Consider the following 14,412-nt stretch of genomic DNA (forward strand, 5'->3'; position numbering starts at 1 on the left):
GACGGCAGCCCACCAGGCTCCCCCATCCCTGGGATTCTCCAGGCAAGAACACTGGAGTGGGTTGCCTCCAGTGCATGAAAGTGAAAGTGAAGTCGCCCAGTCACGCCCGACTCCTAGCGACCCCATGGACTGCAGGCCACCAGGCTCCCCCGTCCATGGGATTCCCCAGGCGTGGGGTGCCACTAAGTTGGTCATAACTTTCCTTCCAAGGAGTAAGTGTCTTTTAATTTCATAGCTGCAGTCACCATCTGCAGTGATTTTGGAGCCCAAAAAAATAAAGTCTGACACTGTTTCCACTGTTTCCCCATCTATTTCCCATGAAGTGATGGGACCGGATGCCATGATCTTCGTTTTCTGAATGTTGAGCTTTAAGTCAACTTTTTCACTCTCCTCTTTCATTTTCCTCAAGAGGCTCTTTAGTTCTTCTTCACTTTCTGCCATAAAGGTGGTGTCATCTGCATATCTGAGGTTATTGATATTTCTCCTGGCAATCTTGATTCCCGCTTGTGCTTCTTCCAGCCCAGCGTTTCTCATGATGTACTCTGCATAGAAGTTAAATAAGTAGGGTGACAAAATACATCCTTAATGTACTCCTTTTCCTATTTGGAACCAGTCTGTTGTTCCATGTCCAGTTCTAACTGTTGCTTCCTGACCTGCATATAAGTTTCTCAAGAAGCAGGTCAGGTGGTCTGGTATTCATTTATAGGAAATCTGTCTCAAGGATACAGTTTAAGTATTGAAGAATCTTTGTAAAAGATGTTCAGTCAGTTATTTGTAAGAGTGAAACAATAGAACTACTACTAAAAAAGTGAAAGACCAGTGAATTAATGTACCGTCCACTTAGTGAAATACTGTTATGTAACCATTAACACAGTTGAAGAGTTTGACTTAAAAATATTTTTTTTAAATAGTTGTATTGTTGAATAAAGCTATGTAAATAGGAAGCAAAGATTCATGAAATGATCTGTGATAAAATCTCTAATCTTATTTCAAAACACAGTGTTATGTTCTCAGTGCTTTACATGAATAAAGTCATGGAGTTCTATTAGCAACAGTGAGTTAGGCAGTTTGTTCTGATCCACTTTGACACAAGGAAACTGAAACACAAGGTTAAGTTACTTGCTCAAAATCTCATATGCTGGTAAGTGGCAGAGCCAAGATTTGAACCGAGGTTTTGGCTCCAGCGTCTGTAGTCAGTGTGAACTATCTCAAGTTTCTCATGGTTTTTCATCACTGAACTGCAGCAAGTCCAGCAGGATACTAATCACCTAGAATGGTGATAGTTGTTCAAGGGACTAAAAGGGAAAAGGGAGGGAGGAGTCTGGGTTTATTCGTAAATTGTAGGTGAATGAAACTCAACATGTTTCTCTTTCTGTAGCAGTCTGATGTGGTAGTGTATGTTGTGAAACTCTGAGAAGGGGTTATAATTTGAAGAATGGACTCAATTTTTTTGATCGTAGAACCTTTTTCACCCCCTCAAGACTTCTCAAGGGACCAGTGTTCCTAAGGAGTATACTCTGGGTGATACTGGCCCACAGAAGAGTCCATGCTCTGACCCACAAGGAAATTAGTATCTGGTCCCTGTCTGTCTTCAGCCTCCACTGATCATCTTCATCTTCGAGGACCTTTTTTCACCTCTTTGCCTCATGAGTGTGGTCCTCCAATAGTTGTAATTTCTTCCTTCAGCTAGAAATATAGTTTTAAGAATGTTCTGTTGTTCCTGTGTAGACTGCCTCCTAATAATGATGATACAGATTATTCTGATGATTAGAGTACCTTATTTTAAGGACTGTAGTGGATTTTGTCAATTTTCAGTTGTTTTTATTTTTATCTTTTCACTCTTTGGGGGGCATTTTTAAAAAGAGATATGAGAGTTCTGTCTCCTAAAAGAGACAGCTGGAGCCTTTTTGAACTAGGTGTTGGCATTTGGAACCCTCAAGTACTTACAGGCATCCCCTGTCCCTTTCATGTTGCTCTGTGTATACTCCATATGATCCAGAGGTCTTTTGTCTCTTTCCCAAGGCACACCATGTACTTGCAGAACAAAGAAAACTTCCAGGATGAGTGCACTAAGCTTCTGGTTGGCAATATTGTTATAACCCGATATAACAATCGTACCTATCGTATTGATGATGTGGATTGGAATAAGACTCCAAAAGATAGCTTCATCATGTCTGATGGGACGGAGATTACATTCTTGGACTACTACAGGTAGAGGAAGGAGACTGGGCTTGGGCTTGCAGGTTGGTGCGTGGTCTATCGTTCTCCAGTAAGAGTGACATGTAGCAGGACACGTCAAAAGTAATTGGATTGGTAATGCACCCAAGATTGACGAGTTTGTTTGTGGGATTTGACCTGAATTTGCTACCCTTACAGTTTTATTTCCTTTAGTACTTTTTGCAAGTTATTTCATAATCTCAGAGCTTTAAAATTATGTTTCCTTTTCTGTTTTGGTTCGAAGTCTGGTTGGAGAGATTAAATTCAAGTCATTAATCATTTGACTGTCATTTTGCCTTTCTTGTTACCTAAGCCCTTTGGCCTGATGAAGATTTTTATTTTTATTTTTTTGTTTGTTGGCCTGATTCAGTTTTTAAAGAATTTCTTTCCTGGGCTGTTATCCTGTTTCCTCTCTATTTAATTGCATTAACTTGAGTCTGCTTTTTCCAGTTATGAATGTACTCTGGTGAGTTTATGATGGATCTTTGACAAGGGTATAATACAAATAGTATACCTCAGTCCTGGTTAACGCTCAGACTGTGTTGCAGTAAGAATGGTGATGCTGCTACTGACAGTTTCTTCCTGCCTCTGTTCTGCTCTAGCAAAAACTATGGGATCACAGTAAAGGAAGAGGACCAGCCACTGCTGATCCACAGGCCCAGTGAGAGACAGAATAACCAAGGGATGGTGAGTGGTGGTGGTGGTGGTGCATGTCAGGCTGATGCTTCCAGCCAGATTCTCTACCCATCAGCCACTCTTCACCTTCTTCATGGCTCTGGGAGCCATGAGGCTATGATTACAGTGTGGTTAGGGAAAGCTGTGCATTCTTTGTCTGTCTCCTATACCCAGAGGTACTCTTGAAGACCCCTTAGTGAGAAACTAAACATCCAAAGAATGAGTTAGGTTAGGAATAAGGAGAATTGACTGCTAAAGAAGATTGAAACACTGGGTCCATTTAGAGAAGCTGGAGACATTTTAACAGGGTTAGGGACCAGGGAAAAATACCTTGACACCTAACTCCTCTGTCTTCAGAGTGGAGACTGAAGATCAAAATAGGTTAAGATGAGACAGAGGCACCAGCTTGATAGGATATATTGTGTGATATCCACCTACTTACTTGGAGGCCCAAGTGAAAAAACAGTTCTAGTTTTTCTAGTTTTCCCTCTGCTTTTGACAGTTTTAATATTTTTCTCTTTACCTAGTGCAACCAGTTGTGACCAATTGTGACCCAAGTGAGAAAAGGATAAAACACTGGTCGTGTTTCCTGCCCTCTTCTCTGGGGTCTTATGTTCCTAAGAGTGCCTGTTATACCCCTGTGGGACCAGTTTGGGCCTGCTAAAGTCTTATACCAGTCAGAGGAACAGGATCCTCTTTGACTGCCTTGCTTTCCCTCTGTTCTCTCCTCCAAGTTGCTAAAAAGTGAAATCCTGCTGCTCCCTGAGCTTTCCTTCATGACTGGAATCCCTGAAAAGATGAAGAAGGACTTCAGAGCCATGAAGGTGAGAAGGGCCTGCTTTGAACCCAAGACCATTTTGATAGAGATATGGCTTGCATTGGGCCAGATTTGCATCATCACCTGGGCAGGTTCATTTTTCCTCTCCATAAGCGTGATATGTGTCTCTTCCCACACACTGGGAAAGAGCTGACCAGAGCTTTCTTTGGAATGTTGTTACAATAGTAGAACGACTGGATTATAAGGTAAAAGGATACAAATAGTTCTAGCATCACCCTCCCCAATCTGATGGGGGACTGTAGGCTGGTCATGTGACCATAAATGATGTTCTTTGAGAGCACTGAATTTTTCTAACATTTCTGTAAGCCTTCAGTTTATTTGAAGGGATGGAGGAAATAATGTAGCAAAAAGTCAGCAAGTTGGAGAGAGAAATTAGAGGATAGAAGTTCATGCTGTGGTGCTTGGGCGTCCTGGAGGTCTCACGTAGGGCACAGTAGCTGGGAGGCAGAGGTGTGTGCAGTAGCGAGGGTCCAGACGCTGAGGGCTCCACCTCCATACTGTCCGCTTGGGTCTTTCCACCTGCATGCTGCTCTTCTGCCTCTGTCTCAGTCCTTGTCTGTCCCAGTTTTGGACCCCTGGGCTTGTCTGAGATGCCATGAATTGTTTTTAGTAACATCGTAAAGAGCTAAAGTGAATTCCTATAAGAGAGTTCTTTCATGTTTACCTTCTGATACTTCTGCTTTCAGTATGTAGGTCAAAGCTCTTCCTTACAACTCCCAGTTACCTAATGACTTTATGATCACAGAGCTATCTATATAGCCCCATAGACTCACTGCCCTAATGACTGCCACGCAGGGAGCAACAGCCGCACAGTTCATTAGTTCCAGAAGCTAAAGAAAGAATTCACTTGCATGATTCTGAATCTTCATCCCATTAGATGTTCATTCAACAATAAATATTTAGAAAACACCTATTATGGGTTACACCCTGGACCAAACAAGTGTTTTATAGTGACATTAACTGACTAGTATCATATGACATGAAGTATAAGACCAGATGTGTTTTACGTTTGCCTGCGTGCCTGGCATAGGGCATTTTTCTGCCCCGATGTTTAATAGGTATAGTCAAGTCTCCTTACATGGCTTTGAGAAAGAGAATAAGATTTAGATGTCATGAGAAAGAAACAGTGACAATTTTAAATACTTTGTATCTGTGTGTGTGTGTAACTGAATCACTTTGCTCTACAGCAGAAATGAACACAACATTGTAAATCAACTATACTTCAATTAAAAAAAATTCTTTTATGGCTAAAATTTTAACCTTATACTTCATTCACTTTCATGAGCTATTATAATAAAGTCCTTGGAGACACTTTAAAATTTCTACAGATTTTAGTGGGAAAAAGATTTTTCTATGGAAATGTTCTCTGCATTGGGGTTTCTTTAATCTCATACTAGAGAAGTAATAGCTTAGTATCTCCATTTTGATTCTATTCAGGATTTGACCCAGCAGATCAACCTGAGCCCCAAACAGCACCATAGTGCTTTGGAATGCTTGCTACAGAGAATTTCGAAAAATGAGACAGCTAACAATGAACTGACACGTTGGGGACTCTATCTGCAGAAAGATGTACATAAGGTAAACTGGAAGATATGATGGTAGGAAATATCATTACAAAGAATTAAGAGCTTTCTGAGACTAGGTGATAACTTCCTATCTTGTCTTTATTTTACAGTTTTTGCTTTATTATTATACTTTTTATTTGGTCCTAGTCATAATTGAATTTCCTTGACTTAATTTGCTATTAGCTCTTACAGATTTTCTTCTGTATTTCCCAGGATCTGAGCTGTTACTTTCCAGTCAAGCAAAAGGAATATTGACCCTCAAAATTTACCTCATTTTTAGTTTTCCAGCCCAAATTACTCTTAACGTTCTATGTCTTTTTCTACCCCCTCTGCAAGTTTTTCTTTCCCAATGATTAACTTGTGTTTCTTTGAATGTATTACTGTTGTTGTTTTCATAGGCATAAAGTCTCAGACTTGTACATTTTAATTTTCACGTGGCCCTTTCTGCCTGCAGTTTGCCTGAGTCCACTCCATTGTATTTTATGCAGTGTGAGACAGTGCAGAGGCAGCATGAGTTGGTGGAGTCCTTGGCTTTGAACCTCAGTTCTGCCTCTTGCCTTGTTGGTTACTTGAAACAAATTGCTTAGCATCTCATAGTTTCTTTATCTGTTAAATAAAGATGATATTGAGTTAACAGAATTACATGGTAAAATCGTTAGCATAATATTTGACACCTAGCACGTGTTCAGTAAATACTAGCTTTTATTGCTTTTTTACTTTTCTCTCTAGGTTATACCTAAAATACTAATAATTGATTCTGTCTTTTGTTCTCTTTCCCTCTGAACTGACTCCTTGTTAAAATTTTTTTTTAATATTTATCTTATTTTTTGGCTGTGGTGGACCTTTGTTGCTGCGCGCAGGCTTTCTCTAGTTGCAGCAAGCGGGCCTACTCTTTGTTGTGGTGCACAGGCTTCTCCTTACAGTGGCTTCTCTTGTTGCAGAGCATGGGCTCTAGAGCATGCAGGCTTCAGCACTTGCAGCACATGGGCTCAGTAGTTGTGGTGCACAGGTTTAGATACCCCCAGGCATGTGGGATTTTCCCAGACCAGGAATCAAACCAGTGTCCCTTGCATTGCCAGGCAGATCCTTAACCATTGGACCATCAAGGAAGTCCCAAAATTGTTTTTCTTTTTTTTTTTAAACAAAAGTAGTGGAAAGTCTGTAAGGAAAATGTGGATATCGTAGAAAATGTAAAGAAGGGAATAAAAACATCAGTAGTTTCATTGCCCAAAGATAATATCTTAGTGATTTATTTTAGGCACATAAAAAAAGATAGTATTATTTTCAGTATATTTTGTTTCCATAAACTTTTTTTACTGTGAGAGTGAATCTTTTCTTATAAAATTGTGCTTATACTATATATGGTTTTGCATCTTGTTTTTCATGTATTATTGTATCTTGAACATGTGTTCATGTTATTAAATATTATTTGAAGATGTAGAAAACTTAAGCCAAAGAAGAAAAATGTTCATCTGTAGTCATGCTATATCAGAATACCTATAACCACTGTTAACATTTTGGTATATAACCTTTAGTTTTTTTGGTCTATGTATATGTGCATGCACATACTCACATGCGGTATATATTTAAATGGTTTCCTCTTTTTTTTTTTAATTTTATTTTTAAACTTTACATAATTGTATTAGTTTTGCCAAATATCAAAATGAATCTGCCACAGGTATACATGTGTTCCCCATCCTGAACCCTCCTCCCTCCTCCCTCCCTATACCATCCCTCTGGGTCGTCCCAGTGCACTAGCCCCAAGCATCCAGTATCGTGCATTGAACCTGGACTGGCAGCTTGTTTCATACATGCTATTTTACATGTTTCAATGCCATTCTCCCAAATCTTCCCACTCTCTCCCTCTCCCACAGAGTCCATAAGACTGTTTATACATCACTGTCTCTTTTGCTGTCTCGTACATAGGGTTATTGTTACCATCTTTCTAAATTCCATATATATGCGTTAGTATACTGTGTTGGTGTTTTTCCTTCTGGCTTACTTCACTCTGTATAATAGGCTCCAGTTTCATCCACCTCATTAGAACTGATTCACATGTATTCTTTTTAATGGCTGAGTAATACTCCATTGTGTATATGTACCATAGCTTTCTTATCCATTCATCTGCTGATGGACATCTAGGTTGCTTCCATGTCCTGGCTATTATAAACAGTGCTGCAGTGAAAACTGGAAATAGAACTGCCTTATGATTCAGCAATCCCACTGCTGGGCATACACACTGAGGTTTCCTCTTTTTTTATTCAGTTTATTTGTAATGTTTTTTCATGTCATTTAATATTTTTCTGAATATTTTAATGGATAAAAGATAATTCATTTTACTAATAATTTCTTACTCTTTTACATTCAAATTGAATTTAGCATTTTCCTATGAAAATCTGTGAACGTCCTTATAATTATATCTTTGTACATGATGTTTATTTTCATAGATTTATGCAAGTGAAATTGCTAGGTCAGTGGACATATATATTTATGTTTCCAGTACTTTTTGGTATTTTGCCCTCCAGAAAGTTTCAGCAGTTTTTTGCTTTCATAAGCAAAGATGAGTCTGATTCCTTTGTTGTTCAGTCACTAAGTTGTATCCAACTCTTTCATGACTGTAGCCCTCCAGTCTCCTCTGTCCATGGTATTTCCCAGCCAAGAATACTGGAGTGGGTTGCCATTTCTTTTTCTGGGGATCTTCTTGACTCATTCTTCAATTCAGTTTTTATAATGTATACATTGCTGTTTATTTTTTGCAAAAACAGGATTATGTTAAGTGCACTTAGAAAGTGAGTGTAATGGTCACAAAATATCCATCATATAGATATATCAATTTAGTTATTTTCTTACTTTTGGATATTTAGATCTGATTTATTTATTATTCTTCATTTTAATTTGGTCTTTCATTATATGAATTTTTTTTTCCTGTTTTTCTTTTGTATAAAGTATAATAGTTTATGTTTAGTCTTATTACAGCATCTTCTCTTTAATTTTCTACTTAAATTTTTCTAAATATTATTTTCCTGTTCACCTTGAATTTATAGGCATTTTACCTTCATTCTCTGGTTCTAAAGATGCAATGTTTTCTGATCCCTTTCTTGGGGACCATGTTGGGAGCTTCAGTAATTAAAGGGCTGCTGCTGCTGCTACTGCTAAGTCACTTCAGTTGTGTCCGACTCTGTGCTACCCCATAGACGGCAGCCCACCAGCCTCCCCCATCCCTGGGATTCTCCAGGCAAGAACACTGGAGTGGGTTGCCATTTCCTTCTCCAACGCATGAAAGAGAAAAGTGAAAGTGAAGTCGTTCAGTTGTGTCCGACTCTTCACGACCCCATGGACTGCAGCCTATCATGGGATTTTCCAGGCAAGAGTACTGGAGTGGGGTGCCATCGCCTTCTCCGAATTAAAGGGCAGTGCCTATCAAAACTGTGTGTGTTCAGAATTTTATTGACATGGATTCTTAACTGCTAACAGTTGCATTTTTCTACCATTTTCAGAAGTTATGACCGGAACAGGTGTATATAGTAGAGTAGACCAAGCCTCTGAACATTTTTCTAACTAATGTTTGCAGATGGTTCGTGTCATAGGTGCTTTATTTTCTGTTTAGATTGAAGGACGTGTTCTGCCAATGGAAAGAATTAACTTAAGAAATATATCATTTATCACATCTCCGGAACTAAACTGGATTAAGGAAGTAACCAGAGACCTTTCCATCTTGACTGTAAGTGATTTGTGAGGTGGTAAAGAGAGGGCCAGTATTCCTAGAAGTGTGAGGAAGCAGAAATTATTTAGTTGTCCTCTTTTTGAGAGGAAGTACCAACTGAATTCCCATGGAATTACTTACTTAACTAAGGTCCTTCAAACAAGAGCAAATTGATGAGTTGTCAGAGGTAAGCCCTTTGCTTGACCATAGATTCAGGACAAAGAAATAAATTGCTGTGGTAATTCATACAGTGCCAGCCTATTGCCAACTGCTCTTTGTTCTTCCTTCTTCCTTTCTCTTTCTTTCCTCTTTTCCCCTACAGTTTCCGTGAAAGAAGTAAAATTAAAAGTTTCCTACCAAGTCAACTAAAGAAAAAAATGGTATTATAATTATTCTAAAATCTTTTTTGCTAACCTGGTTGCTATGGCCATGCATAAAATATACACATTTTATTTCTAAAATGTTTTTTGGAAATATATTTAAAGAAAAGGTACATTTATGTATATCAGATCAGTCGCTCAGTCGTGTCTGACTCTTTGCGACCCCATGAATTGCAGCACGCCAGGCCTCCCTGTCCATCACCAACTCCTGGAGTTCACTGAGATTCAGTTTTGATTAATTTTCACAAATTGAGTAATCAATACTGGGTTAAGAAGCAGAACTTTACCAGTGCCCCAGACTCTTCCCTCCATGATCCTAATTACTACTACCTGTTACCCTTACATAGTCCCCAAATGGCCACTGTTCTGACCTCTGACAGCATTGAATTTTTTAAAGCCGTGTTTGTATGTAACATATACACGGAACCATACCGTATATATTCTTTGATGTCTGCCTTCCTTTCTTCAACCTTGCTTGATGAGTTTCTCCATATCATTAAGTATAGTTATAGAGCTTCCATTCTCATTGCTGCATAGTATTCCATTGTGAGCATGCCACAATGTACTTACAACACACATCTACATTAGTAATTGGCATTAGATAAGACAGGACTGAAGCAGAGTGAAAAGCAGTTTGTTCTTTGGAGTAACATCTCCTGAAATGATGTTGGCGTGTTGGAGATGTCATGGGAAGTACTAAAAAATAGCTTGTGGTTGTTCCTAGGTCCCCATGCATTTCTGGGCACTGTTTTACCCAAAGAGAGCAATGGATCAAGCCCGAGAGCTGGTGAACATGTTGGAGAAGATAGCCGGCCCCATTGGCATGCGTATGAGCCCACCCGCCTGGGTGGAACTGAAGGATGATCGCATAGAGACCTATGTCAGAACCATTCAATCCATGCTGGGGGTTGAGGTATAAATTAACTTGAATTTTCTGGATGCCCATTTTGAAATACTTGAATACTTGATTTTATATTACCCTGGTTGTTGGTCTGCTGTTGATGGTGTCCAGGAACCTGTGTCTTACTCATATGCACGTGAAACAATTAACAGAGTAGTCTACATGCCCTTTGGCTGGGTTTGCTTCTCTCCTGTGTTGGCATTCTCACTCACTCTAGTGTTCTGTTCCTCATGTAATTGGCCGAGAGAATAGCTGACTTAACTTCAGTTTGTTATCATTATAGAACATGTGCTCAGAAAGCAGTTTCCTGGGCCAGGTGCTATCTTGGACGATTCAGTACTGAGCTGTCACAGTCTGGTCTGGCTTAAGATTCAAATTGCTCCAGTGATGAACTTGGCAGGGGGCCTATCAGCTTGTTCCTGATAGCCGAATGGTATCACTAGAGCTGAGCAGGTCATAGTATTCACAGCTTAGTAGTTCAGGCCTACAGTTCTTATCTGTACATAAAACAGAGGAAGAAGATTAAGGAGAGAGCAAAAGCAGGCAAAAAATTTTGGAGATAACTGGCCCTTGAATTGAAGAGTCAGTTCATGTGAGATCAATACTAGAATTAGGTTATGTTCGCGTCATGACTTTCTCTTGATCCACCACTCTGGGTGTATCATCTGTAGCAGCACACTCATGTTCTCCCTTTCTTTGTATTTTCTTGCTGACTTTCCATGTCTTCTTATTCTGTAGTGGCCTTCCCTGGGCCTGATAAATTCTGCCTTGCTTTCAAAAGAAAAGTCCAGCTTAGTACCTCCGCTTGCTCCCCCATCTCATGTTCCTTGGCATGGTCCTTTTATGAGAGTGCACTGCCAACAATCTTCATGGATATTGACATGGATATGAGTTACATTCCTAATGTAACTTGGTCTTACTTGGTCATATTGGTCTTATTATCTGTCATCTTTCGGGCATTCTGTTTCATTATTCTCTTTATTTCAGGGTCATAAACTCAGATGTCTGCCAGAGTGAAGTGAGCCAGGAGGGAACTCTAGTGAATAAAGAGAGTAAACCCCATGACTGCAGATAACAGCCCAGCATTGTCAAATTGATTTTTAATTTGTTTTTCAATAGAAGCCAAAAATCTAGATTTGCACTTGTATATCTACCTAGCAGTTTAAATGTTAATGTAAAAAAGACTTGTGACTCATTATAGAGACTAAAAAACCACATCCATTTCTTAGATCCAGCCCATAGGCTCACAGTGTACAGCCTTTGTTCTCTGTGACTTGGGAAGTTCTTTGATACGATTGCTGGAATGTGTGTCCTCTGAAAGATCTTAATTTAAAACTAATCTGGTTTGGAATAGTATACTATTGATTTCTGATTGTAGCATAAAAGGTTGGCAAATTTTTTACTTCTGTGCTGCTTTCCTTTATTCACATTTTGAAAGAGCCTCTTTTTTTTTTTCCCCCTCTTACTTTAATTTTTTTCAATTTTTAAAATCACACTGCACGGCATGTGTTACCTTAGTTCCCCAACCAGGGATCAAACCCAAGCCCCCTGCAGTGGAAGCATGGAGTCAACCACTGGACCGCCAGGGAAGTCAGATCCTTTGTTTTTAATATCAGATCTCTTAAGTAGTGAGAGGTAGAAGATACTGATATAAGATAAGCTGCTGGCAATATTTTTCTCTATCGTAATCAGAGAGTTAGGAAGATCTTATGGATTTGGCAGTGACTTCATTTCCTCTGCATTTGGCTCTGAATCCTTTCTTCTGATATTATGTTCCCTATTTCCTAGTTAAAGTTCTGTGGCATGAATGTCATAAGGCACTTAGTTTACTAAAGAGAGTGGCAAAAAAAAAAAAAAAATGTCGGGAATTAAAAGCATCAACTAATAAGAAACCCTTTCATATTTTTAAGTCTGGTCTTTTGCAAGCATCTTAAGTCTCCTAATGAATAAGTCAGGTAATCAGGACCAGCTCTAGATAATTTAACATAGCATGTTACATAGCTAAGCAAAGAAGCCTGGAACCCAAAAAATGTGAACCCAAAGGTCCATTCATGTTCAAGGACCTTTGTCTGTGTTGGAATGTCCACCATCTTTGTTTCAGCCCCCATTATACACTAAAGGTCCTCTGGCTTTCCAGACTCTTGAACTGCCCCTGACTAGAACCCTATCAGGGTCCCCTCAGAGTTCCAAAGCCTGACTTATATATACTTTATCTCCTCAAGGGGAAGATACAGATGGTTGTTTGCATCATCATGGGTACACGTGATGATCTCTACGGGGCCATTAAAAAGCTGTGCTGTGTGCAGACTCCTGTACCCTCACAGGTGAGTGGGAGCTAGGCAGGAGGTGCAGATGGAAACTCTAGCATCCCTTGAGGCTTGGAAAAGCGGGATAAATCTGTTCAAAAAGACTGAAGTCACCATTAGAAGCCAGCGTGTGTAGACCCAGCTGGTGAAACTTCTCCTATTAGAGTAACCTGGGAATAGCAGATGCTCTTTGTAAATACTGCTTTCATGTTCCCACATGAGCACTTGTGCTTGTTCACAGCCAAGTCACCAGGTTGTTTCACATGACTGGGTTCTGAGAGTATAGGCGTCCCTTTGAAAGGGGAAAGCTGGCTTTTCCTATGGAGATTAATTTTTTTTTTTACTCTGCATGAGATATTTTTGAAAGTTTTTATTGGCTGGTTTTTTGGTTTTCATTTTCATTTTGTGTGCACATGTGTGTACACGCATGCCTGACTAGAGACCCAATTAGAGTTAGAACTGTTAGTGCAAAGTAAATGATCTGCCAGCTGGAGTTTCTTGAGCAAATGTAGTATTTGCTTTAGAGTAGTTTATGTTGTCTGAAAGGTTGCTAGTGTCCTCTTTCCCCATATCTTTTGGTCCCTGTATTACAGGTCATCAATGTCCGAACCATTGGTCAGCCCACCAGACTTCGAAGTGTGGCCCAGAAAATTTTACTTCAGATTAACTGTAAATTGGGTGGTGAGCTCTGGGGAGTAGATATTCCTCTGGTGAGTGATGCTGAGATATGTCTTCATTCAGTTCATCTCCCCAAACAGTCCTGCCTGGCTATTTTCCTAATTTCCTCCCAGAGTTTTCCATATTCTCATTGCCTTGTAATCAGAGTGGTTCATTGCTTGTTTTCGTATAGGCCAAAAGCTTAGACTGGTTTTCACATTTTTAAATGGTTGAGAAAAATAAACATATCTCCAGACACGTGAAAATGGTGAAATTCAGTTTTCACTGTCCTTAAATGAAGTTTTATTGGAACATAGCCTTACTCCTTTATGTACTACAACCTGTGGCTGCTTGTGTGTTGCAGTGGCAGAATTACATAGTTCCCCAGAGACCGTGTGGCTCACAAAGCCTAAGGTCTTTACTGATTAGCTCTTTACAGAAAGTCTGCCAATCCCTGATCTTGACAATCTCTGACTATGTTCACAGTGTTTAAAAATTTCAGTTTGGTTGCACCCTTTCTCCCCCTCTCCCCAGAACTTACTTCCATATGTTGCTTTGGGGTTCAGACAACAGTTCAACGTGGGGTGACAGATTACTTGGATGTTTTGGTTTGTTTTTTGCTTTCTGACCCAGAAACAGTTAATGGTGATTGGAATGGATGTTTACCATGACCCCAGCAGAGGCATGCGCTCCGTGGTTGGCTTCGTCGCAAGCATCAATCTGTGAGTGCCACTCCTGGCTCTGTTGTGTTTGGTTACCTTATTTGAACACCTAGTCTTACTATAAAGCCATAAAATTTTTTGAGTATTCAATATTGTAGTAAAAGTACACTAAAATCCTTCCTTCTCTCTCTTCCTATAGTATTAATTTGTGCAATTCCTTGTCACATGTCTTAAGTTTCTTCCCTGGCTGCAGTGTGATCCCTTTCAGAATGGAGCCTGTGTCTTGGTGGTAGTGGATTTTTCCCCCCGAGAAATGAGGGATTTTGTTTGTTTTTTTCTGATTATAAAAATGAAGCTTGCTTATGTAAAAATCTCTGGAAATTGAGAAAGTGAAAATTCTTCATGGCTTATCTTTTATTAACCACCACCAAAGATTTGGCATATATATACTTTTAGGTTCTCTTTTATGTACATATTAACACTTCCAGGTAGCTGGTGGACACACAAG

At 39.6% G+C, this 14,412-nt stretch overlaps 1 protein-coding gene across 1 annotated transcript in view; it reads left to right on the forward strand.

Annotated features, from left to right (window-relative positions):
- The window catches only part of PIWIL2 (piwi like RNA-mediated gene silencing 2), a 79,744-nt gene that overhangs the window by 36,615 nt on the left and 28,717 nt on the right, over positions 1 to 14,412 (forward strand). The window contains exons 10-18 of the mRNA XM_027549852.1: positions 2,023 to 2,211; positions 2,820 to 2,904; positions 3,627 to 3,716; positions 5,168 to 5,308; positions 8,903 to 9,016; positions 10,103 to 10,291; positions 12,502 to 12,603; positions 13,179 to 13,295; positions 13,876 to 13,964. Coding sequence (XP_027405653.1) covers positions 2,023 to 2,211; positions 2,820 to 2,904; positions 3,627 to 3,716; positions 5,168 to 5,308; positions 8,903 to 9,016; positions 10,103 to 10,291; positions 12,502 to 12,603; positions 13,179 to 13,295; positions 13,876 to 13,964 — 1,116 coding nt within the window. The remainder of the gene's footprint in view (positions 1 to 2,022; positions 2,212 to 2,819; positions 2,905 to 3,626; positions 3,717 to 5,167; positions 5,309 to 8,902; positions 9,017 to 10,102; positions 10,292 to 12,501; positions 12,604 to 13,178; positions 13,296 to 13,875; positions 13,965 to 14,412) is intronic.

The sequence above is a fragment of the Bos indicus x Bos taurus genome, chromosome 8 (genome assembly GCF_003369695.1).
Source record: "Bos indicus x Bos taurus breed Angus x Brahman F1 hybrid chromosome 8, Bos_hybrid_MaternalHap_v2.0, whole genome shotgun sequence".
Taxonomy (NCBI): Eukaryota; Metazoa; Chordata; class Mammalia; order Artiodactyla; family Bovidae; genus Bos; species Bos indicus x Bos taurus.